General features: G+C 41.2%; 2 protein-coding genes across 7 annotated transcripts in view; one reads left to right on the top strand and one right to left on the bottom strand.

Moving 5' to 3' along the window:
* Positions 1 to 27,388, bottom strand: part of LOC147754373 (uncharacterized) — a 54,977-nt gene that overhangs the window by 14,229 nt on the left and 13,360 nt on the right. Inside the window, exon 2 of one of the 2 annotated variants that reach the window (XM_086975129.1) lies at positions 18,093 to 18,255. The exons of the other annotated variant lie outside the window; for it this stretch is intronic. Within the exon in view, the coding sequence (XP_086831255.1) occupies positions 18,093 to 18,255 (163 nt within the window). The remainder of the gene's footprint in view (positions 1 to 18,092; positions 18,256 to 27,388) is intronic. 2 annotated transcript variants of the gene reach the window in all.
* Positions 5,857 to 27,388, top strand: part of LOC111255001 (uncharacterized) — a 123,460-nt gene continuing 101,928 nt past the window's right edge. For 2 of the 5 annotated variants that reach the window (XM_086975118.1, XM_022816579.2), the window contains exon 1: positions 5,858 to 6,755. In XM_086975118.1, the coding sequence (XP_086831244.1) occupies positions 6,646 to 6,755 (110 nt within the window). In that variant the 5' untranslated portion in view covers positions 5,858 to 6,645. Of the gene's footprint in view, positions 6,756 to 8,415; positions 8,691 to 22,652; positions 22,774 to 25,159; positions 25,202 to 27,388 lie in introns of those variants that run through there. The other 3 variants (XM_086975115.1, XM_086975116.1, XM_086975117.1) reach the window with 3 other exon arrangements.

Below are 27,388 nucleotides of genomic sequence, written 5' to 3'. Positions count from 1 at the left end.
AACACGATGTATAAAGACACACCCGAGCACGATTCTGGTATTATTAAGACAGAATACAGATTGTCTCACTTGCAACACCGCAAATATGGTCAAGATAATTGGTGAAAGGAAACATATTTTGGCCAGCTACCGAATGTTTACTTGTGGTATTTTTCCGAGAATGTCAAACGATATAAAGATTCGCTTCTCCCATAGTGTGTCATTAAGTAGCATCTCTGGACTGCTGTGAGATGTAGAAGTCGTATAAATCTGGTTAAAAGCAAACGCCTGCAGATCGCATGGGGTGAAACTACGACAAGCTATTGCTGACCGCGCAACGCCGGCGTGTCATTGCCAATGATAATACCGTATCTACATACGGTAGCAGGTACGGTGTAAAACGTACGTTTGTATTCATCGTTTAATGTGCTGTTTTTGTGACAATATTTTAATTCTGTAGTACCTCTACGACGTCCTGTGCTACTGCACTGGTCTAGCTTTTTTTTTAATTTCCGTTTTATGTGCCACTTAACACTGTCTGCGTGGGTCGGACAAAGAAATCGGCTTGCCATCGCGGCCTGTATGAGAAAGGATCTGTGCTTGCTAAGTAGTGCTTTCTGTATAGCGAAGTTGTGTTCCGTACTAATTTTAGCAGATCCGCGTGAACGAAACGAAATCAACAGATAGTTATAAGTGAATGGGAAGGAGAAGGAGAGTAACGAAAAGGACAAGGAAAAAGAACAATGCGAGAAGAATACGCGGCCTCTGGCCTCATCTCCGCGTTCGCATGGACTCTGCTTCACAACGGTGTTCGAATGGTCCGAAGAGATCCGAATTTGTTTAGGCTTTTGTTTCGATGTCCTGTCTTTGAGCGAATAAGCAATCAATATTTCCAATTTATTTGCTTCGGTATTCTGTTTTTTATCACTAGCCGACAGAATTAGTATTTAATAAAGTAGCAAACGTGTTGTGCATAAGTTTGTCTAGGTGAAAGAAACCGACAGTTAAATGGAAAGCAGATAACTTAATTCTGATTGAGAAACTAAATGTGGCACACGCGTCCTCAATGTGGATGTCCTGCGTTATGCGAGATTGTATTTGTTATTAAATATGCAACCAAATTTCAAGGTACAACTATGTGCTACGACTGCAAACAAAACAGAGACCTTATTCTTTCGCTGATTGTGCTCAATGTACCCATTTTATTTATTTTCAGCTTTACAGGGAACTTTAACTTTAAAACTTTTAATGCTTAATAGAATCTGTATGACTTTCCGAACATCGTCTTACGTTCTTCGACCAGTCGTGCACATACAACCAGCGTGGACTTCTATCAGTAAAGTGCCTATATCACAGAGTTGTTTTCATTTCTTTTCGATTCAGCCCAAAGCAAGCTAGAATCGGTAGTGTCAGATAGATGATCGGTCAATGATATCTAGAGGTGGTTCGCGGAAAAAAGCGGAATCTGTGGTTCCAGAATTCAGCCATACAACCTGCCAAGGGTCGAGCGCGATATATTCAATTGGGAGTCAAAGAACACTATTTAGGTATCAGTCGGGGTAGCTGGTAGAGTCTCAATAGGTTATCTCTTAATTTTAGCCTGAGTTACTCTTCCATTTCGAACTTCTCATCTGCGCTTGCTTTCAAGACGTTAGAAAACATTTTTGATTTTTGAACATGCGCGTCTGTTCCGTAAAACTAACCTTCAGTCAAAAGGAGACGTCCAACCCAGATACGTATGTTACTAGTTAGTCGAGGGATCTTATAACGTCATTATAAAATAATGGCTTACTTCCCATGAACGACAAACTAATTATAGGGGAAGGTTTCGTGCTAAATTCATATATAGAGGCTACATAATTCCTAGGCTATGACAAAAAGTAGCTTACATTATTTATCAAGGTAAACGGTCAACGAATTATTGAAGGCAATTTTTTCTTGCCGGATAAGTTAAATGTGGAAAGTAACGATTTCATGTATTTTTGTTGTAGTTTTTGCAAGTTGACTACTTTAGATATCTGTGGAGTCAACGTACCTATATATATAAGTATATAGAGGTATATAAGGGAGCCATTAAGATGGGTTATGTTAGCATTCGCATGTTTTATTTTAACATTTTAGTGACACATGGAAGATCAAAAAGTCCCAAGTTCGCTAATACTACAGCATTCTCGTGTGCATCCATATTACGGCTTTGTACTCGCACAAATCGCACCATCAGCATTTTACTTTAGGCTTTGCTAGGACAACTAGAAATTAACCTACCTCAATAAATGCTGGTACCGCAGACACTCTGGTGGTAGCTGAAAGGGTAGCGGCGTTGCCATCATAAGACAGCTTGCAGCTTTACATAAGTTAACTGCTCAAATCGCGATATTCGCGCAAAATTTTCGTACGAACATATTTTTCACAAAAAAAAAAGCACTTCTGCGCTAAGTAGAGAATGAGATAAAGCTAAAGGGACACCTGCGAAGACTGTGTAGCTACGAGGTTAAACCAAGGTACCGGATAGCCTCCAGGGCTGTGTTCAAAGAGATTTTGGAACCCCCAACGAATTGTGGGGCCTTCCAGGTCAAAAGTCAGCCTAGAGGAAAAAATGGTATAGCAGTATATATATTCATATAAATTCAAACGCAATATCAGCGAAGCTTAGGTCCACTAATGATTTTAACTAAAAGCGAAAAAATAAAAATCGATTAAGTCTATGGTTTCCTTTTCCATATAAAAAGTTTATCCTATATGAACTTGCATCCGCTTCTACGTAAGTGTATTAGTTATACAGCAAATTTTAGCCTGAACCTTTACCGTTTTAGTACTCGCGCTTGTGGCCAGATACCGATCCGTTTGAGATGTGAACCGCTTTCTGGTCTGGCGTTGCTTTACGTGCTCTGAGCTACTCATTGCGATTATCCAGTGACAAAAACGTTCCCAACGGATCCAAAGCTTAAATGTCCCTAATAGAGAACTCCAGGTATTGCAGGACGAACAGCTCCAATTTAGCCGAACCTCGCTGCTCACTTAAAAGTGGTTCGTCAAGTAGCTTTAAATCGTATGGACGCTATGGGGAACATACAGAAGACAGGGAGGCGGGTTCCCCATGAATTGAAGAAACAGGCATGGTACTGCGCTGCATTAAATCGCAGTTTCAGTGGTTGCTCTGAATAATCTGAAACTTAAATTGCGGAGCTTAATTGAAGGAAAAACCGTTTACTGTTCAAGAAAATCGCAGAGCAATTCGGGTGTGTATCAGCGGGTGTCGTGCGCCCACAGCTTCAACAGTGACAGAAATCATCTTCAGCTTGTGCTGGTAAGTCCTTCGCGGCTTCATTGGAATTTTGAGATGAATGCAAAATCGATTGGCCAAAAGACGCTTTTTGGACGTTAAGGAAGTCAGAAAATGGGCGTCCAGCTATTTAGAGTCAAATAGTCGAAAACACTGCAAAGGAATCTGCGAGCTTTTTGATAAATGGGAAAAACAGTGCCAGCAATGACTTTAAGAATTCAAATTTTGCTGACAACGTATAGTTTTATCCGTAGGTTCGACCCGATTTTATTTATTGTGTACATTATCCAACTTTTGCTTTGCGAATAGTCAGGTATTGTATACTTCTAGAAAGATATAGACCTGTACTTGTATTATATACTTGCTCTACAAGCCTGTCGCACTCATTTTGACCCAATCGAGCGGGTTCATTTCGGGTTAAAGCATTGAAGTGTACGTACCCTTTTTCAGCGTGCGATAATTTCGACATTTTGTAAAGTGGTAATCAGATTAATGTTAGCGCAAATTGTTATGGTATGAGACCTAATAAAAGAAAAACTTATCAAAAAATTATGACAAGTCATTATAAACTACTGACAAATCCTAGGCATAAGCGTTATCGATTAGACTTTTTCAAGCCCTTACGTTTTCTTTACGCACTGACTACTACCAGCAAAGGTAAACATTTTTGTGTTTAATTGATTGTGTTTTTTCCCAATACATTTTACCGGCTTTTGTTTTTATTTGCTTTTATACCTTTTTTAGTGCATCTCTTACCTTTCGATTGGTTAGCTTATTCCGTCACAATTAATCACTTCAAATTATATTTGTATTTTACGTCATAACTGTCGGATTTAAAAGAACGAGTAGATTTAATACCATGAAAGAAATCGACCGGAACTGGTAAACAAAAAGGTCGTCGTCTTCCACAGTGACCAACCTCCCAGAACACGTTCATTTTCAGGAACATTTCAGTAGGAACTCTCATTGCACTCGCCGTATAACCTCAATTTTACATTATCATCATCTGAAAAATACATATATCGTCTGGAACCATATAGACTATTGTATTATTAGAGAACTATCAGAAGTTCTGCTCAGAACGGCATATAGTTAGTTTAATTTTACTGTTCTAATCAATATCTTTTTTAGCAATTCGATATATAGGTATATATACAAAGTGACGCGTCTAGGTTGACTATATTTAAACAGAAATAGATATTTAAAAAAGTTTTCTGCATGTAGCCGAAGTGTCTTTCCTGTACGATTCAATAACAGCTTTCATTTGTAGCTTAAACCACTAACTAGTCGTTTTCGAAATAATCCGCAAGAAAGCCGGTACGAAAATCGCTCGAGTACGTTAGTAAAAAAACCCAGCGGAATTAAATTTTTGGACTAATAGACTGCTAAAAAGTTGCAAAAAACCGTCAAAAAGGCTAACCGTTGAAGCCTATCTGGACAATGCAGTCGATACCTGATATTCTTATCTTCTAACAAAAGCGGTTGATTGCCGCATAAAAAAAGAAAGCTTTTTGAACCATTTCGATTAATTTTCGAGTCATTTAGGTCTAAAATCCATTGAAGGACTTCTAGTTCGCCTAATGAAGGTTGTCTTTGAACTCTTCAGAAGCTACATCGTAGCTTCGATTAGCAACGTAGACTGTGGATTTGGAGCAAAAAATAAGCTTTTCCTGTTAATGGGGGGTTCACACAGCGTGGAAATATTGAGCAACAGTTGATTTTCACCTAAATTTCGAAAATGATGTTGAATGGCCTTTTGTTTGTCACGTCTAGTTAATAGTTCTATCTTAAAAATAACTGCCTTCCGCCTGGTAGTAAGTGTGAAGAGCGCCCGCTCGTTAAGAGGAGCAGCTCGCCACAATTTCCCCAAGATGAGAAATATCAATCAAAACAATGCTATCTATAAATGTATATCTGTTGAGATCTCTTCTGTGCATCACGAAGGCAGTGTCTCTTAGTCAGCCATTTGTCGTAACTTCTGCACTTTCAATAACGGTGTTCATTCTCTTCGAAACCTCTTTGCTTATAATAATAAATATGTTAGTGCATTATTAAACATTATCCTGCCAGTTTTGTATAGACACAACGTCGCATGACTTACGCATGCATTCTACGCATCTGATTTAGAATCCTGCACGGTTCGACCGAGCGTCAGCTCTGAATCATCTAGCCTAACCTGTTCATCTGAAGCACTAATTACGCTTGGTTCTCCTGCACTTCTAACATCTTATTCTCCCGATACCATCGCATTCTTCGTGTATCTGTGTAGCCGACAGAGCTAGCTAGCTAGCTGTATTTCTCTAGTTCTATAGGGTGCGGATGGTCCCATGCAATATTGTATCGCGGCTAGCTAGGTCTTCTCTGTCGCAGGTATTTGTTCTCTATCGCTCGAGAACAAATTCCCCCTGTTCCTGTTGCTTAGGTCGTTTGGCAACGGTGGTTTGGTGGTCCTTTGTAGTAGACCGTATTGTTTCTACAACATGAGTTGCCCACACGATCACCACTACCACTGCGACGACCCTTGCCACGAAAGAGAAAGGGCCGCGCGTTTCACGCCACAGAGCCATTGGCGTCAACCGTGGTGGCAGCGTCAGCGATCGCAAAGCTGACGTACGGTGGGCGAACGCGTGAGCGAGGCAATACCAAGGTAACCTACGTCCCGTTACCCCGCTGCCTCTACCTTCATCAGCCACCTTCTGTTTTCGCTCTACGAATGATCGTGGCCCGCTAGCTATGGCCAGTAGCTCTCGGCCTGACCCACGAGATGCCTGTGCGGGAGTTGCTGCAATGTTTTGTGCGATTAACAGGTGAAACGACGGTGAAGAACATCATTCTAAAACGCAGTTTATATGCCGGTAGATGCCGGTGTATAGCGAAAAGATCTGTCTCGATCTTTGTTTGATGTCAGTGACGACGTAAGTCAGCAGTTGATACGAACGAAGTAAGCATGCATCGATATGGTGAGTCGGTTATCCGCAATTGTTAGAAAAAGTGAACATTTGAGATTGTAACGGAGGTGATCACCTGGTCTCTGGATATTGGCACGGTTTGATGACCGTTACGTAGAGCATGATTGGGTAGAAAACGAGCTCATCTCTGGACTGATTATACCGGTGAATCATGAACGGTGTTCTAAAATTAACTGTTTGCTGTATAAGCCAATGGAATACGTGTGACTGATGTTGTGTTTCGACTATCTACAGAAAGGCTGTACTACTAAGCAGGATTATACCACTGCAAAATAGGACATTACGTGCGCATAACAATTAATAAAATTCAAGGAAATTTAATGACGCTAAGCCAAGCGGTTGCGTTAATAGCAATCTCCTGGAGGATTTTGTCCAAGCTTCAACAAACGATCAACCAACAATAAACCAAACAAAATGTCTCGAATGAGGCGAGCAGTATCCTCATCGAATTTCACGTCAACACAATGGATGAAAGTACCACAGGAGTACATCGAATGGGGAACTGTTAAACGGATCGTCAAAAAGTAAGTTAGGACTTCCCCCTATAACGGCGTCCCCGTGCTGTGCACTGAACAGGACAGAAATTCAGTTTCAACAGTACCAAATGTAAAACTTGAAACATTTATTTTCAGGTTCAATAATAGAAACTACCAAGAATTGGCCTTTGTTTAGTGGAACATGCGGAAGACACCGCCTTGCATGAAACGAACGTGTGTCTATTAAGCTCTGCGATGCGATCATGCATATTCTATGCGAAGCGCAATGGGTTGGGTAAATAATGTAGACTTTGATGTAGCACTGGGGAAAATAATTTCAATAACAGAATTGCACGTGTTTGCCCCATTGGAAAAACGTGATATGTTGTTCGCAAGACGACCTATGTGATTCGGCTTTATCTAATCCTTTGTTAAAAGGATGTTTACATAAGATGTGCCGCTGTTCAAAGTATACAAATCTAGCATACTTACACAACAAATAGCGTCAAATGTTTTGGCTGATGGAAAAAGTGAGAATTTTACACGTAAAAACATTTCAAGTGTAAATATGAGCGAAATTTCTCGCAGTAGGTCCGCTACCCGGTTCGTGCTTACCCATGCAAGTAGATATTTATATCATCTGCGGGACTGTTTATAATATATCATGAGAAAATATCTTAGGCGACAGATGTATTAGGTAAGCAGGCAAAAAAAAAGAACGGAAAACAATTTGAAATGAAGTGAAATGGAAAAAGCAGAGCCTGAAATGTCGCACTATTATTATGACTGCACGATTGCCTTCACTGTACTATAGATATATAGCATACGATATGGTTAACCCTGATGTGCCCGATGATGGTCTACTTTTTGCGCATCAGAGGTCATCAGCGACCTGCCCACTGGCATCTACTACAATTGTGACGTCTGACCGCTTCAATGTAGATCTAAGCAGTGCTAAATCAGCCCATCTACAGCATTTGCTGGCACATACTAAGCGTGCATCGTTTGTCTTTTTACTTATGTAGCAGCCATTTATGCTAGACGTTATTCAGCTCGAGTTCAGCATCGGCAGTCGTTTTGGCCGTGTCTTCCAGAGTGTACCTAGTAAAGAAACTGTAGTTTTTCAGTGCTTGATAATAACGATAATCTAATAATTAATATAATTCCTCTGCGGATTACGCTGGCGTAGTAACGCCATAACTAGATGCCTTGTTGCACCTGTCCGTTAGCCCGTGGTCGCTATGGCCTTAAGGACTTAAACGCTTCCGGTGTTTATTTATATCCGGGAAGAAGCAATAGCCGAGTTCAAACAAAACCATTGCTACTTTGCACTTCCAGCCAGTTTTTTCCAGCCGGATTTCTTCTCGGGCTGCGTATTTGCAGCCCGAATCGTTTTCCAATATACAATCATTCGCGATTTCGTGCGTCTATCTGTCCGAATCAGTGTTCATGATATCTGTCACATCATAGGCACAGATTTCGGGCACAGATATACGATCATATCTGTGCCCGAAAATTATTCCGCAGTATTTATTTCTGCCGCTCAAGACCACGTCGTCTCCGCAGCGAAGGGCTCGAAGTGTATGACGAAACAGAATCGACCTCGTCGCTGGTAACGTGGTCAACCTAGTAACCTGCCATATTCGCCTCTTGTGTCCCATCATCAATTGTTCTGACTCAATGACAGTAAACAAGTGGGTAAAATCGGCGCATCGAGAGCATTTTGACGCGATCGAATTAATTTCGTATTTGAAGAGTAGCGAAAATTACCATATCCCTAAAAATAACTGGACCGAACCGTAGTCGTAACCTAATCCCAATGCGTGAATGGGTATCGGTCCTGAGAACGTATGCATAACAGAGCAGCAAAAGCAAAATAATGTGACATGTACGTGTTGCATCGTCGATTGCGTGTCACAATTGAGGTGACCCCGTGAAGTGCACGTTAAGTATACGTACTGACGTGGATTTACATATGGATAGGTTCGTATAGTTATCTATTGTTTGAAAGCTCTTTCTGAGGCCTGGCGAAATGGCTCTAGTAGCCAACGTGAGAGATAACGCTTCGAAAGTAATCGAAACGTCCGTTAGCGTGTATTTAACTAACTGAGAGAATAACCTTACTAAGTTCATATTAAAATGTTTAGAAGGTTTTTTCTACTAACGAAAGCTTTATTTATATTGCTTAACAGCTGATCCTATGAGAAATTTATTTGCCTCTTTTATAAATTATAGCTAGCCCTACTTGTTTTTATATCCATAACGTGGCCATGTTGTCGTGTGCAACAAAACATAGAGTTGTCGATTATCTAAGTATCTAAGCATTACAACAGCCTGCAGGTACGTTGTTGATTAAAGTGGCTTAAATTCCAAACTTGTTTCTAAACAAGGACGACTAAAAATTTGCAAAACTACAAAAAAAAAAAACGAGAATCTCTTCAAAGACCTACTTACAGTCGGTATCGTTTCGATTCGAAAGTAGGTACGGACCTCAACGGAATTGTGTAATGGGTGTGTCCTTTCCAATTGGTGGTGTTTTGTTGATGTGCTGCTAAAAGCGCCTCATTCTGTATAGTTGCCACCCACAATGCGATCATTTGATTCTGCCTACATCCGTATAAAAAAGAAAGTAACTATCAAGATCCATATGTACAATGTATACATTAGCCTTGATCCTACTAGGACAGAAATAAATATTAATCTATACCAACGACATTTTACTCTATAGCAGCAAAATGTAGATGGAGTTATAACGGCGTGAATATTCTTAATATAACATTCGTTTCTGTTCTGCTCTGTTCGATAGGACGGAAACGTGAGTCTGACACAAAATGTCTACGGCGATAGGTAGAGAAACGAGGGAACAGATATTTATTAAAGACACGTATAACAGTCGGAAATTTGAAAGTACAAAGTATAACAGTCGGATGATTTGCATATGCGATCAATGGTTAAACACAGTCAGACTGTCTAGCATCGTTTTTTCGTAAAACATTTTAGTCGTTGCTCCTAGTGATTGCTTAGCTAAAACTATTTTTCCAGTAAACCTGGCAGAATTATTTTTATTTTTTAAATTAACGTATTAAATGACACTTAAGTTACAGACACCCCAGTTTCGCTTTTTACAAGCGCGGATTCATGCACCATCTGTGTGAATCCTTAATCGGCACCGTTTCTTATAATCAGTTGTTTATCAATCGATTTCTTATTTATCAGGTGGTGAGTCGCAAAAAACCCCTACTCCACTTAGCACCAGTAGCAGCCAGAGTTAAATAGTTTCACGCGAAAACAGACAAATCGCAAAGCTATCAATATGCAGATTAAGTGAGCGTTCCAGGTCTGCGGGCCACAGACGGATTTGTTTATAGCGTTCTATAGCGCAGCAGACGAAGCAAGATTCACTTCATAGACCATTGGTGGTACGTTCAGCACCAATACAAATTAGTGGGCAATATAAACTTTACTCCATAACAAACTTACTGCTTTAACTTCATTCCATTTCGCTGGCCTTATAATCTCTGCAGTCTATTAGCTATAAGGCATTTGTAAATGAACTAATTACGACCGTATGTTTTCAATTTCCCTGGTATTCCGCTCGTGGTCCCTATATGTGTACCATATGTGTATATATTAGTGCACATCGCTGACTGCTGCTAAGCTCCTTCTTAGACCTCGGAAGCAGTCACAGAAAAAACAATAAAAAAAAAAATGAAATCATCAAATAACGGGAAAGGAAATTTGTATATGTGCACCGCGCACCGTCTCTAACGTTTCCGGAAGGGGATAGAATATGTTCAACTGCGATTTGTCTTGTGGCATCTATTCGTGCGGACACGTACTGTGGCGCTAGCATAGCCACTGTCGTCCCTTTTATCATAGAAATGCTAGTAATCGTAATGACGCTCCTGTACGGGCCGAGGCCTGAACGTCTGAGCATGACGCCATAAGGGGTGGGTGTCCACCCTTTCTGTTGAGTTCCGCTTTCGCCTGTGCTTGACGCCTTGCAACGGATCCCGTTGCCGTTGCTTCATTTCGCCAGATCATCAACAATTATTATTCCAAACAACTTCTTTGAATTTGTCTGCGCGTGTGGCATGCTTGTCGTGTATTCGCAACATGAACGAAATCAAAAATTCGCGCCAAACCTATTCGCCCGCCTATGTTTATATATGCAGCCGCCTTTTTTCCGGCCGCTTTCTCTATCTAGCGGGACTCAGCTGGAAAAGCTCTCTAAGCAACTTTGGAGAATACTAACGCAGCAAAATAAACGAAGACAGAACACGTTGATGTAAGTATCGCTAGATATTACTTTGTGGCCTTCTTCCCTTGTACGACTTAATTCTCCACTCTGGGCTCTCCCTACTCCAGAAATTGACTGTGAGGAGAATCGGGGCAAATTTTTCTAATTTTTTGCAGCCACTAGCCAGCTGGCATGGGCGTTGGGTAGTAACTTGTCGGTCTCGTCACTGCAGACTCATTTTGTAGTTTGTGTTACCGGAACGAGTCGTCACCGAAGCATTTTATTGGATAAACAAGTCGACGAAACGGCCGCCATCGCTTAGTTAAAATAGTATCGCGGCGGTGATGTGGACGACAACGACAAATGCCAATGATTTTTTTTGATTCATTAGATTTGGCGTGCCGCAAATACAGTCTGGTTATTTTTATGTGATGATCTTTCCTTGTTGGTTGCCTATATTTCTCAAGCAGCCGATAGTAAGTAGCTGAGGTAGCGGCCATGGGAACGCGATGGTGAATGACAAATATTCAAGTGGCTTAGAAAACGAATACCAAGGAACGAAAGCGGAAAATGCGTGTCAAAGTACTAAGGTGGACTGCACATATACTAGAACCGAATTTGGTATGGTTCCAAAGTAAGAAGATACGTTGATTTAAAGGGGGAAAGCGAGCATTAGAGCTGCATCGCTTCGGTAGCTCAGTGACGAAAATCAACCTCTCCGAAAAGGTCTATCCGCTTCACTCGGAAAGCCGCGATCAATTGTAAGGTGGCATCAAGGCCTCTGTATCCTCCGCCCCCCCCCCCCCCGAAAAGCAACTGTCGAGAAGTTTTAAAAAATAGAACATATAGAAATATATACGTACATATATATCTGACGGACATGGTTATATAGAATCATATCCCCTATAGATGATCGTTGCATTAAAAACAGGAAATATGTCGAAACTGAACTAAATCGTACAGCTCTGCTAATTGAAGCAGTCTTGTCTTTTTTTTCATAAATAATTTTCCATCTTGCACTATATATTTTTTGTTGTCGATTTCTCATAGCGTAAGCATTGCATATCTCGTAATAGTCTGTGAAAAACAAGTTAACAACAAAAAATTATCGCGTATAACGTATTAACGAGAACTTTTCCTTATTTGTTGTATTCCCTAGCTGTTGATCAACATAATAATTTTTTTCTTCATCGATAGCAAACATGACCGACCATAGCCCACTGAAGCATGCGGTTGCATGGAAACGAAAAGCACAAAAATTGTCACTGGATATAACAATTAATGCATATACTCCTCAAATGGACATGCCCATTGCTTGTGTTCGAAAATAATTCGCGAAACGCGAAGATTATTATCTGTTCCCCGAACTGTTTCGTACCATTCTCTAGTTTTGATCAGTAAAATATCGTCTCCCACCTGTACGAACGAGATAGCTACCTTGTTTAGTACATTGTAAACAGACGATGGACAAGCTTTTATATTACATGTGGAAAATAAGCTAGATATATGTGCGGGTATTATTAAGCTAGGACCGTGATGTACAAATTCATCGAATTATTAAACCATCGAGGTTTTATCCAGAGCATTTTTCAAGACAGCGCGAAGCAAGATAAGATCCCATCGATACCTATGTAGCTAACATTACCACCAATAACATCGTAATGCTATTGGTGGTAATGTTAAGTCTCAAAGCTGATTTTTTTTTTAAATTTTCCTAAATTTTCGATTCCTATTGGACGCTTATCTCATATCCCGTATATTAGCGTAATTAATCTTTTCCGTCGTTGCTTAATAGCAAAGCTTGCTATGAATGCGCACAAACAGTGATGGAGGTCGTGTATCGTCACAATGCAATTATCATACGTTAAAAGCGGTTTTTCATGACGCGGAAAACCTCTACAGCGGTCAATAAAAAGGGATGAGCTTCTTTATTAACGGAATTTTGTCTATTTAGTGTAAAGACAATTAATCAACTTTATGGTATACCCCTCATATTCAATCCGTTGGCTTCCCTGACCCCAGTCGAAGTAGAATTAGACCTTACTTAAGTAAACCCTTTTATGCATATATATATATGAAAAAGGATGTATGCGCGACGGAAGCTATAATCTCAGTATTAAAGAAAAATTGTCGTATATATAGATATTACAGAGAAAAATGTTAAGGGATGTGAGTGCAGCAACATACCTAATGCATGTCATATATATATTGACGATACAAAGGACTACATTTTTGCTGTGTTGCATCAAAATTTTTTTTTGAAGGCACAGATAAACTGGTGAATTTATTCGTGGGCAACCTGTTATTGCGTATTTATCTAAGATGTTGCTAATCGCGTAGGTGTGAAACTGACTATAAATTTAAAAAAAGATCTACTGCCGAATTTCTTCCTCGGTTTACCGTTACAACGAAAGGTACTTTGATCAGCGCCGGGATTACTTTGAGCCTGTGGGGCCAGGGATTAATAAGCAATGACAATCAGTTTCAAGTGCCAGAAAAAGAGGCAGATGTAATGCTCGTGTCAGAGCGAAATGAGACCAGAATGCATCCGGACGATAGAGGTGATCTTTTTGTTCGCATTGTCCTGAAGGCTATTTTTATATTACAATTACCAATCTACAGAAAAAGCTTCGACAGAGGTGCTTAGGTTCTTTTCTTGACAGCGAACAGGAAAGACCTCACAAGGACAATGGCTGACTGGGTCCAGATACTTTGCGAACGAAATGAGACGAAAGAGTTTAAACTATCAGGAAACTATTAGACCATAGCTTATCCTGTGGTTCGTGGTTGTCAATGGATGCTCAGTTAGCTCGGAACAAAGATATACAGGCATCGCAAAACTTAGGCCAATTAAAGGACGCCTGGGACGCCTGCTTTTCTTGAAGGACGTAGTTCACACTTGTAAATGAGTAATAAGCGACGATGCGAATTAGGCAGAAAACGACGATAATCATTAATTCCCTTCATGATCTGGCTGGGATGTCCGAATTATTGAGCAGCTACGTTTGTATCTATGCCAAGAACTATACCAGATTATGTTGTCCATTAGAGGCATACAATATAGGCGAAATATGCCTTTTACAAGGCGCTTACTAAGCTAAACATATTTAACCGATTTAAAATTGTACAGACTATTGAAAACCAATTACATCCTCTTTAATCAAGCCTTTTCCGCAAAATATTCTGCGCTTCAAGATTTACAGATGTCTTGAATCAATTTCTATTTATCAGCCCCTATATAGCATTACTATATCGATTAGGACAAGGGAAAAAGCTTCTTGGGCATTTTATGTAGCCTTATTTTGTACGAAAACCGGGAGCTGTTCGCGGTAATTTAAGGGTTGTACCATGTTGCTTTCTACGTTTAGCTAACCTCATTAAGTTTACCGCAAAAGTGTATGGTTACTTTAGAATCTTCGCTCATTTAATTGTACTTTTATATAAGAATATTATGTAGTTTTGATTAGCTTTATCACTTCAACACATTGGGCTGCTATTATATGCTCTTCCCGGAGAAGACTCGCAGCAATGCTTTATTATCGGCAATCGCCGATTAGCGATACGGTAACCTACTTGAGTGGTACAAAGTTGACCAGCCTAGCCATATCTACTTCAGGCATCGCCAAACCGGTAACAGACTCGGGAAGGAAACTATGCCGGAGAAAAGCGTTACTCACTAAAGGTCATACTTATTCGTAATCAAAGTCGATCAAACGCTGAAATCTTGTGTTTTTGAAATGGGTAGACATGTACAAGTTCGCAGCTTCATTTTTAATACAGATCGAAGTTTTGCAAAAGTTAGTTGTCAGTGACTTAAAGCAAATACATAGGTAAACCCTGCGAAACTCCGATTTGAGTAAGTGGCGATGGAAATTTTCTTCTAATCCTATATTAGCAGCCTTGTGCCCTGTCGCAGTGAAATGCCCTCTATATCACTCAATAACATGTACAGTTATTTCTAATATGCAATCTAAATTTGGATAAGTTATTGTTGACATCATGCACGCCTAAAGCAAATAGAATAGTCTCTTCATTTATGCGTCGTGATTCTCGCAGTCCGGTTATGAGATGATTTTTTCCTTTGACAGCGGCACTTGGATAGATGTTTGCCAGTAAATAAAGACTGATAGAGCCCATATCTGGTTTTAACCACGCGGGTCGATACAGCCTCGAGTAGTCGGCTGATTGCATTACTTACCTGAGCTACTGAATAGTTATATTAAGAAAGTTAGTTTCCCACTTATTTCTCCCTTTGCTTCCTAGACAACACATCGATAGCAAAAAGAACATCAATGAATCGACAAAATCAATACGTACGGGTGATAGTAACAATTAAGACAGTTCTTGAAGCAAACCCACTCGCTGTATCTGGAACTAACCATCAAACATTCGACGCCCAAACCCAATTGTTCTGTAAAATATTTCATTGATTCTAGATGAATTATCATTGACAGTAGTATCTTTTGATCCAAATTAGCAGTCACGGCATTGTGTTCCGATGGCCGCACTCTTAGTGAGACGAGCTGTCTATTCGCCTTTATCGGACTAGCACATGCGTTATACCGGCCGAGTTCCTTGGTAATTTTTACTTATTTCCACCTATTAGTTTGTCTCATTTTTCTCTATATTTATTTATTTTTTTTCTTTTTATTTAGCCTTCGCATAGGGGCCGCACCCGCAAAAGAAACTCAATTCCACTGCGATCGCGGCCATTACCACCCCCTATACCACCTACAAAATGGACGGCAGACTGCAAGTCTACTCTAATGAGTGAACGCGGTGCCGATTTTTTTTAGCTTTTTTTCTTGCTCAATTTATTTATTCTTGCTATCTGTTTCGATTTCGAGGAAAAAGCATGTGACCTGTGAGTGATGCGATAAGAACAGCTGTTTAAAAGTAGCGAACGTCGCACAACGTCGTGAATAGTGGCAGCCCGTCGTGAGCATTGAGCTTTCAATAGCGCAAGCAACGAGGATAATATAATAACAATGGTACAAACAAGTTTCAAACTAAAGTTCCTTAAAATGACTTAGTTGAAGGTAGGCTACAGTCAATCAGACGACCTAGTAAATAGATAAAGAAAACAACAGAACGAACTAATGGAAGTTTATCGACATAAGTTGCAGAAGCGATATTTAGTTAGCTTTTTAATTTATTTTATTCACCGTTGCTTCAGCTAGTTTTTTTTCTGTAGCTTCTGCCTATCTAAGGTTGCGCAAAGTTCTCTGGCACCACTTGTGCTGCTCTTACTAGTAGCTAGCAAAAAAAAACTTACCTTCTTCAAAGGAAAAACGTTTCTGGCAAGTCGGTTGGATGTTATTGTTTCCAACATTTCACAGGCCTACCTCCTTGACCCAGTCGATGGGCTCTAGCGCTACGATGCCTCCAGTCTGTCGATCTGTAGGAGCTACTATGAGCTGAGATAAACTAATGTATCTGTCTGGAGAGGGTAACTGTATGAAGACCTGCAGACCTGTTATTGTAATGTTAAATCACAGCTTTCATTTATTATCGTTCAGTTCCCCGATCGGATTTGGTGCCGTATGATAGTTAGGAAGATTCGAGCTATGAAAAGTAGCTTTTTGGTAAATTGGTCAGCTGTTATCTAAGATAGAGAGCTATCCTGCTGTCGCTTTTCTTGTACCTTGCCCTTAATGGTTCGTGCCAGTTGGCAGAAAGCAGAGAAAAAGTTTTCGAGGTCCTCGGTCTCCGATAATCGCCCCCTCGTTTCTGGTGCCTGTTCTTCCTCTGTGAAGCCTGAGCTATTATTGTCGAGCATGACAGTAAGCGGTTTTCCACCCTTCCGTTTTGCCCAGTCCCATAATCAAGGGCTTCGCTCGCAGTCTGTAGTCCGCCCATTTGTTTGATGTATGGCCCTTGTCCCACTGGGGCGGCGATCTTTTGTGTCAATAGGTTTCTTGAAAATTCGTTTACCCAAAGCATCTGCTGGCTAGATCGCACAGAACAGCTGTAACGGCGGCAGCAGCAGATGCACAAGTGGCATGGGACAGAATCACTGCTTCATACATCGAGCAAAGCTGACAGATCAAGGCATACCAATGGTAGCGCCTTAACTGATCATTTACCAATATAAACCGCCGGTGCTGGATAGCTTCCATCCTGTTACTATTACCAGCAATATCACGGGCATCGCGGGTGACGGCGCATGATGGCATGATGATACGGCAGCGAAGAGCCGCCATATGGAAGACATATGGAAGATCTTTCCTTTCAGGTCCTTTTTTTCTGTAAAAAGACCGTCAACCGTTCAAAGCTGTCGCTTTCTTTCTTTGTTCGACTCAAACCTTCCCGTTCTATCTTCATGCCTCGCTTCCTCCTGAGTGTCGCACTTCTTTATTTGCCTTCGTGTAATGGTTTTATCTCTGTTGCCCTTAGACTTACTTACGAGATAATATTAGATGGCCAATTGGCCAGAGATATCGCGATATAGCCAGATAGCTACAACTACCTACCGCGACTGCTATAGGTCTACGAAAGCATTCGTTAGAGACGTCGCAACCAAAACAGGCTGGTGTCAGAAACTCGGCGGCACCTTCCTTATCGCCCATGACAAGGCACACTTCTTAGCTGACTGTCCAATCTGACAGGAGCACTGTTGCTTCAATCGTCAACGCTGTTCAGGGACGCGGTGCAGCAGAGCATAGCGGGTAGGGTTGTCATTGACGCCCGGCCATGTCGGCCTTCGAGGGAATAGACATGAGCAATTACGCAGTGGCGAACACTTGAATTGGACAGCGCCGCCGAATGAATGACACGCATAACGAGACAAAAGCGTAGGATACCTTCTTGACAGCCTCCCGCACAGCAGCCAGTGCTGATTTTAAAGGACGGCGCCATTTTTATACCGCTCGTTATTCCTTGTCTACAGAACTCAATCATTCCTTGTATGTGACCACCATTGCCTCTAGTTGGCTATCACTGCTACAGCCTACCGATAGTCAACTATGGAGGCATATGCTTATATCTATATATATATATATATATATATATACAAGTTTGCTAAAACCGAAGCCCAGAAATAACAAGCTACCACGACTATACGAGCCAGGCGGCCAGTGCGGGCCTGCAGCATCGTATATGAGTAACGCCTCATCGCCTCCGCTGGTGACGATTGTGGGGCCTACCTCTGGTTCGGGTCCCGAAAACTTTATCTGCCGTCAATTTCAGGTGGGTGAGCAACAATTGCTGATGGAAACTCACTACGATATCGGAACCTAAAGCTGGACTATGATATCGCCAAGCGTTCTTCGTCCGGTCGACGATTTTTTCCAGTAGACAATTGTTGCCCTGGAAGAACAAAAGTGGAGCAACAAAGATTACACCTGAACATATCTTGAATAGCTTTGATTGCTTTCAATGGTACTCTAGCTGTAGTATTTTTAAGGACCGACAAGCTAAACTGGAATACGGCGAACAGAAAGAGCATGCGTTGTATGCAAAGGGAAAATCGAGCCAGCTAATAAAGAATTTAAAAATATCACGGCTCAGCGGGATTTCGAGAAATAGATTTTTAAAAAACGATCTACACTAGGTGTAGCATTAAACCGTGGTTAAGACCAGTGATGAGATTCGTCGAATGCCTGAAGGGAAAATCTGAAGGGATCAAACTCATAAGAAATAAGTTACATTACTACCGAACGTGGTTTAGAGATACAAAATTAGAGGAATATACAATTTTGCATCAGACTTGAGTGAACTGAAGGAGTTATTTTCTATTACAAATCGCAAATTCACAAATATCATGTTCTCATGTATGTGTATTATAGAACCAATAGCGATCCATGTCCTATCTGACTCCACTAGAAATACTAACGATGGCGGATGTCGTTTTTCGTTGCGTCACTCCACCTTTTCTATTTCTAAGGGTTTTAAAAGTGTCCGGGTCACAGACCGGCCGAAGCAGAAATACGAGGGCATAAGCCACAGTGAAATTTTTTAACTGAGTGAGACAAAGGTCGTGGTCGACTGACGCTCTAGCATCTGTGAATTTAATAAACATCACACTGACTTAATCGGTAGGGGCCAGGGTAAAAACAGTGGTTAATTACTAAAGGGAATTTGTTTTAGTCGTTGCTAGCGAATCGCTAACTAATTATCATACTCTCAGACGAACGAGATAGATACATACGACTGCCGATCATTGCTACATAGGCGGTTCTGTCCAGTAGTATCAATAGACGCGTTCTTATACAACGTTAACACTGACCAAATAAGTGCTTAAGATAGAGACGTTAGGTGCGGAACAAAAAGGGTCACCTCGTTCATTGCTTGTCCGGATCGAGCATAGAAAGCCATTTAACACTACTAGTGATAGCTAACTCAGTAGCTGGGTATAAAGTTGACTAAACGAGTAAGTGGTTCATGATGAAACAGTAATCAACTGTTGCTAGTAGCATTTTTTGAGGTCCGAAGGAGCAGAAATTTTCTTAGCTCTTATGTACCTAGGATATTTTTGAGAAACACAACCTCGAAATCAAAAAATGATATGTCGGCTTCATTGCACGTGCCATTCTTACGATCATTGCTGGCTCAATGACTTCTGAACTAGGTGGCTTCTGAAACAGCATCATAAGATCGTCCTCTAGCTCCTCAAAGGACGTTCATGTCGAGAGGAAATAAATGGCAAGCGTGCTGGGCTATTGTTAATTGAAAGACGCATACGACTATGGTAAGCGCTGTCGACTGTAGTATCGGTTAACGCCGGAAGTATTTGATCTGTACCGATCAGGCTACGACAGGGCTGCAGTACACACCAACAACGGTTGCAGGCAGATCCAGTGAGACCTATCTATACGTAGCTTAACGTACGTAGAATAACAATAGAAAAACGTATTTGTTAATTTTGCCCATGAAGTCCGTGCTGAATATTTACTTTTCGAGCGTGGGTTTGAAAACGTTGGAACACTGTTTAGAGATTATGGGTTTTTTTTTGTGCGTGTGCACTAGCGTCTCAGGGCGTCACTCATTTAGCTTCGCAATATGAGTGTGTAGCGGTCGATCCACTTGGAAGAACGGGCAGAGCTTTTGCAGTGATTCGAAAGTGATATATGTTTTAACGCGGATTATTTGGCTCAAGCCACCGATCGCTCCCAGTGGGTTCACCTTTTGGAACAAGGTTGACCTAGCGTCTACACCCGCTGTGACCGTTTCTCGTCAATAACCAGTTCCACTGATTGTTGACCTTTGCCACGAACAGAAAGTGACCTGTTTCGACAGGAGTATCATTTATTAAATGAACCATTTTTTCATCCAGTAAAATTAACTCAGTCAAATACGTAAGATGGAAAGGAACGCTGCGTGATTATTGGTTTGAGAGCGCTAGAGCGATTGGTGTTGCTGCTATTTAAGGCAGGATGGCAAGTAACCATGTTGAATAATTAGATTAGGTTAAAACTAGGTTAGTGTCGGATCTAACCATAAAACAACTAGTACTACAGTGGGCTGATCTCACATTAACGTATTAGTGTTGCACACAAACAAACGTTATGAAAAATCCTTTAATTTAGTCCATATTTTCCTTGTATTGTATCGTCTATACTGTTATTATTACTGCATTATTTTCATATATATATATATATATATATAGCCTACCAGTAGTCAGGGACGTTCAGTGTTGACGTTTCATGCCATTTGAATGGAGCACGTTCAAGCAAAGGGACAGAGAAAATCGTCCCACAGACCTTTGGATTATTTCTCTTAGCTATTTTTGTGTATGTGGGTGATTCTTTTTCTTCATTTCTAATTGAAATAATACTAAACTAGATCGGGGCAACAACCCTAAAATCTACCAACTACTTAGCAGCTTTGATATAGCAACGGTCGTGGCCTTCGCATCATCTTCAAACGGCCGGCCATCATTTGTACGAACGTAGGGTTATGAAGCTGGCCATCACGAAGTGGCACTTCTGCACCTGACACACAAAAATGACTTCGCTACAAGTCCGTCTCGTTCGGTTCCCACCTTTCGCTGCTGCCAGATCCGCCGATAGTATCACGGAAACGGTTTAAGCCCCCTGTGCAATTTACCTAGCAGTAATAATATTCCCTCTGTGTCAACGTGCTATCATCGTATAAAAGTATAATGTCATAAATACAATAAAGACTTCACCATCTGTCGGCCGAATAGGCCTTAGCATAGGACTACGCGTCGGCATGTCTCCTGGATGGACCCGCCGGCTACTTCTCGTAGTACTGCAACGACAGAAAGAAAAATGTCTTCAAAAAAGACATCAACTCCGTTTCTTTCCACTGCTACACAACTGCGGTGGGCTGTGGTCAATCGATGTGACACGGTCACTGAACTACACTATCCGGTTCTCTGGACAGGTCCTACTCGAAGCTATTGCTAGAACTTTCCTTACCCCCGTTTCCCCAGCACCATCCCCCGTTGGCTGGTAATGTCATCAAAAATACTTTTTTTTTTATTCGCTTTGCCGCCAACCGCGTTTGCTTTGTAGCGTGTTCCAAAGTTTGACGACTCTCCTTCTCACATAACAATTGCAAATAGTAACGAAGTTGATATATGTACTTGGCTTAGCGAAAGCGGCTATCGGGTGCTTGCGGGTTTTTACTACAGAGTGGCCCGTTCGAAGGCTTGCCAAATGTTATGAATGGAATATGCCTCGTAAGCGTTCATTGCACTCACCGTTGATGCCGAGTAGATCAATTGTCAAGCAGACAGAGGCTTAATGGAGATGGGGTATTGATTCAGCGGGTGCGTTCTCGCTAACCTAAGTTTAACCACGTGGGGGTAAAGCTCCACGTGATTTCGTATCCTGACAAGTCGGCTAAATACGCGCCAAATGTAATACATAATAATATAATATATATGTTACAAAAAATTGCCAATCCTAGAGTAACTGGCATGAAGTGGTATTCCCATATCCATAACTATCGGAAGTAAGAGTCGTTTCAAATACCTCTGTAAGTGTTTACTCTGTTGCTGCTGTCGAACTCATCTCTCAGGAGCTACACGCGGCCGGCTGTTGCTCTTTGATTCTCTAATTTTAAGGTGGCCTACTCCTTATCAGATTATTAGGCCACGTTATTGAAAAAAGCTAAAAATTACGTGGCAATACTCTAACAGGACTATCTGTTTTTCTTGTGCGGTAACTCGTACATGGTTTTCGACTACAATGATAATGTATTTGTATGGTTCATGTTTTTTTTCTGCCAACCGTTCCTTTCTTATTAGAGGACCTTGTCAGAACATTTAAACAGGACGGAGAGATATTCACTCTGCTATCGTATTTCAACGCGGAGGTTTCGGCTATAATGACTTCAGCGACGAGAGCCGTGAAAGTTGTGGCAGTTCTGTTCGTAACCAAAAAAAAAAGAACCAGTTTAAAGCGACGAAAAGAACGAACATTTCTGCGTCGGGGGTCTTTACCATGATGCAAATCAATGTCTTGTCTATTAATGACGACAGATAGGAAATTGTTTTAGAGCATGGATATACTTCGCATCACGAAATCTATTTGGATTTGGTTAACTCTCGTTATTATCTACTGATACACAATTGATTTCTCTGTTCTCGCAGTGAATTTTTAGATAGTGCGGTCACAGCAGGACAGATATATGTGTTTAAATACCATAATTAAAAGCTAATTTAGTTCTAACATATGTTCAGCTGTTGATTTTGGTCTTTCTTTGTTTTTTTTTTCTACTGGTTATTGCTTTGACAGTTCAGCACTCGGTCCTGCAGCGTGAATAGTCCACTCTATTCAAATGTGTTTAAGGCAGAGGGCAGATGATCGCGTGGTGGATGATCGACGCTGCAATCACCACACCTGTGGAGCATCAATCGTTCGTGCGCACGAAGCGTTAATTATCTATATCTTATTCAGCTGGATCATCTAAACACTTTCATAGTATTTATTAGCGGATTGAATGGCCTGCACAACTAACCGTCCATTTCGAAGATTTGTCCCTTTTTCGATAGCTCGGACAAGCTGCGCTTGATGACTGTAGTCACCATTGTATCTCCATACTAATTCTATCCGTAGCGGTAACCCTTACAAGTAGTAATCTTATAGTATATATACGTTGAATTCTATATAAAAAAAAAAAAAGACATGAATTAGAGACATGGCTTTACATGACCCTGACATTTTACGGCCGAAACGAACTGTTTTTAACGAAAAAAAAAATACTGAGCTCCTCACTGTGACCTTGGTAATATAATCACGCTGTTGACAAATTCTCAGACCTGATTTACCTATATATAGCTACATAAATCAAGGGAACAGAACAAATAGAGATTTGTTTCTTTTATGTTCATAGAAATCTGCTTTCAAAAAGATTCATTTACATCTACTAAGATAAATCTTTGAAGAACCCTAAAACGAAAGTGTACATCGAAAACTGTAAAATTTGTGGTTTTTATATGACCATCAAGCCCAATAGCGGTCAGAACGTCCTATGAATAATGCACGTAGTCGGAACCGCGAATTCTTCGGTTCTGTCGTACCCGTACCTGTCAGCGTGTAGCGCTTGAACACTTGTTCTAATCGAATATGATCACATAATACACACACGAAAATACTTCAGTCAATTGATTCGTCTGAAAAGGCCCGAGTGTGACCATCGGACTGACCATCGGCACACAATTCAGCTTAGTGCTACGAGAAATGATACTATGACACAAAGGTGACACACCATTGACGAGTTCCGCGCTGACGACAATAGCGAACCAGGCCAACGATCGAAGTGAAGATTGTATCTAAATTAATCTGCAGAGTTGTACCCCGGAACACTTTCCGTCTCGCGTTCAAGCTCAATAAAAAAAAAGAGGTCACTATTGTAATCAAGCGGCTGGTGGCTACAACCTGCTTCAATAGAAATGGAGTAGTTTTTGCCACTGATCGAAACGAGTAAATGGATTAACAGCAGCGTAGGATGATTGTCATTGTTTCAGCTAGACTTCATTGAATGTCCGCTCACTTTGTTACGGAGACTCGGGTTGGTGGGATTAAGATTAACGGGTCTATTAATACTTTCAGCAGTTTGGCTACGTTCTTCCAATGATTCATCAGAGTCAGTTTAATATGACAGTATTGTATTAAATAGACGAACCCGACATACGTTGTCAATATATAGAACGGACATACCACCTTTGAACAAGCTTGCATCTATATATGAAAAGCTGAATGGACGCATAATTTTTTTTACTCACAACTATATTTCTAGCAAAAAAGAGTACCGAAAAAAAGGTAAAAGTCGTCTTAGCAAACGTATTATTACTATAGATCCGCCAGCGTTAGGGACGGACATTAGTTGCTCTTTAAGAACGACTTCTTGATTTACACCGGATCGTCTATAGGCAATTTATGCTATTATTATGAGTAGCAAGTCAGTATTAGATAAAGTTATTCAGAATCAGTAAGGTCGAAGTTCAAGTTGGACACTTCGTATCTGTCCAGAGCATTTGCGGGAGTGGCTTTGCATCGTGTGTTGTGCACTGAACGATCCGTTTCTACCGTTATTTCTTACGGTAAGTAGGAATCAAACGACCGATATTATAGATGCGACCTATTTGATTGAGCTTTTATCGGAAGCGCGACGCCATAACTGAACAAAAGCTCCTAGCCAACAAATGCACGATTATCGGCGAAGCGATACCCTTCAATATTCACCAATGATGCTCGCATGTTCTACGAAGCTAAAAATATCTTCAATGACCTAGGTTGCCAGACGTAAGGATTGACCTGTAGCAACATGAAAACAAATCTAGTATAATTTGCGCCCGTAAATTTGCTTATGCTATCAATGTCTAGTCCTTTAGCCATTACCGATACGTATGCGACAGCTCTGTCAACTAATGATATGAAGACGATTGTCAACAAATTCGACTTTTTGATTATTGCATCATATATTCTACTTTTGTTTTGATTGTGAACATGTGGGCGTGTTGAACATAAAGTTGGACCTTGCATTTGACAATATGGCGGTCCTACCCTCGCTCGTACGTGCCAGCTAAGGGTTCTTGCTCACTGAAAAACTAGTACGACAGGCTTTGTTCCAGTCAGCTGAAGAAGTGCCCCAACATCGTTGACGGGTGCATAATTATCTTCTCATCCCCGCTCGTATGTCTATAGATAATTACAAATATTTGTCTCCAGCAAATATCACTACTCTGGTCCGAACATTCAATGTGCTGTGTGTATTAATGCTAGGACATTTTATTGGACAGGAGTTTGGAGGTTCCCTCTCGATTAACGCTGGCCTGGAAACGGTGAGTTCCGTGTCGAATAAGCATGATATAATAAAGATGATTTCGACTGTGTGTGAAAGTAATTGTCTACTCTTCTAGGTCACAGTCTACGTATAGTAGGATCTATATCGTTGTATTGAAAGCTCAACTTTTACTGAACAACAAAGGCAGTATTAGTCTGAAGCAGGTCATATATATATAACAGCTGGCAAATTATGCGCATACGGTGCGAAATGCGTCTTTCATCGTTCGTTTATAAGTCGAGGTCTTATTCGATTACTTCATCGACAAGTCGTGGCCATGTCTTACCTCAACGAAGCAGCCCTGCACCAATTGGCACAGAAGTAATATTTCGTCTAGAATAGATCGCGGTACGTTGTAAAAACAGTTCGTACCGGGTGAAGTAACCTCTGTTATTTATCTGACAAATCTCTCGATCCAGTCTATCAAAGATGGTTGTCTGAACATTACTACCCACATAGGCCCTAAAATGTATACCGGTCGAATCCATACAATAATATGCCTTAAACTGTCCGATCTCCATTATTTTCCAACACAATGACTGCACGTTCAATACCGCAGTGAATATACATATAGAGCAAAACTTCTTCAACTACAAGTAACACCCAAAGCTGGCTCACTCTGACATCAGCATCGATTGCTTTATCTTTTTAAATTAATCACCTGTGTAGGCGATTAATTTAAAAAAAATTAAAATAACATACACCTTTTGTGACAGTTTTGGCGTGCTTTTTTACAGACCCATGTTGTTGATTCGGTGCAAGTTCTTGGTATTGTCCATCAATTTGTTGTCTCTTTTTTCCGTTTATTGCTAAGCTGCAGTTCAATGCTCGTTTGGACGATCATATCTTAAAACAAACCGTAATAAAAACCACTTTCACTTTGCCCTCCTTGTTTTTCTTGTCGCTGTTCTTCATATTGATGGCCACGTTGTTGTAGATTTAGTTTTCGTCTGCGCGTATCATACGTTCGCATGGACCGTAAAGCTTTCTTCTTCGTGGTCGGTCAGTGCCGTCTTGTCGATGAATTCCACTGTGGTTCATTGCTGGCGCAGCTGTCAACACTTGTTTTGTAGTTGTGTTTATTGCCGCTGCTACGGTTGATTTGGTTGTCGTTGCTTTCAGTTCGAACGCTGTCCGACGTCACCGACTTCACTGACCACGACTCGAATGGACCAAGCCGCTCTAGCCTATCTTTCGGTGCCAACTGTGCCTAGTAGCAACTATACGTTTGTATGTTGCTTCGCTTTCTTACTAGGTACAGCTATTGGGGCTAAGAGTCGCTGGACCGTACATGCATCTTGCCAATGTAGCAGGATTTGCAGACGCCGAAGCTGCGGCCACTTCGGCAGAAGCAGCACAAGCCCATGAGCTGAAATCGGCTGCAGTCGAAGCTGCGTCCGCTGTCCAGCCCGAAGCAGTTGGGCAGAGGGTCTTTCTCGGTAGTGGCATCATCGCTTGGGCATTTGGGCTGCACCATGCCAGCGACCCGTCTTCGTCGTATCGTACGTCAAGCGCCTACTGTTTTGCATTATCTTTTCTGCTTGGCCTTTTCCTGCTTGCCAGTAGTACTGTTTTCACTATGAGGAGTTTCCTATGGCACTTCCTAGAGCAATTACTTCCATTATTATTGCGACGACAGCTCGATAAAACTATGGCAGCCGTGACTCGATGGTACGTTAATCATAGATAATACATGCGCATTGTAGATGCGCACACGCTCTACAGCCTCGCCATACTATATCCATAGGGATAAAAGTTACGCTTACTTGGGAAAGGACTCACCGGTTGAACAGCCTTGTTACTCTTTTGCGCGCAATCGTTTTCCATGGAAAATCGTACTGAAAATCGTCGTTACTTAGCTTTTTCTACGTAAGAAAAAAACGTTTGGTTTTGCATCATTTTCTTGGCGCCATCGCCCCACACAACCCCTTTTCCTACTGTTCTGACTTTTTTCTCCTGACGTTTCGTCATCCTCCATTTTCCCCAGTTGCTACTCTATGTCCTAGTGTTTTTTTACGTTCTGACTATATGTTTATGCGACAGATAATGGCGGCGGCGGCGACGGCTGTGGCCGCAGCGAGTATGACGGCGTTGTTAAAAGAGATTATCTTAGCGGCGTGGAAGATGACAAAGTCGATATCGACGAAGAAAACGACTACGCGACTTACGAAGAGGACGACGTCAA

This window comes from Varroa destructor, unplaced genomic scaffold (assembly GCF_002443255.2).
Source record: "Varroa destructor unplaced genomic scaffold, Vdes_3.0 BEIS01000007.1, whole genome shotgun sequence".
Classification (NCBI taxonomy): Eukaryota; Metazoa; Arthropoda; class Arachnida; order Mesostigmata; family Varroidae; genus Varroa; species Varroa destructor.
Note: the sequence above shows the minus strand (reverse complement) of the source record. Positions and strands in the feature narration are given on the sequence as shown.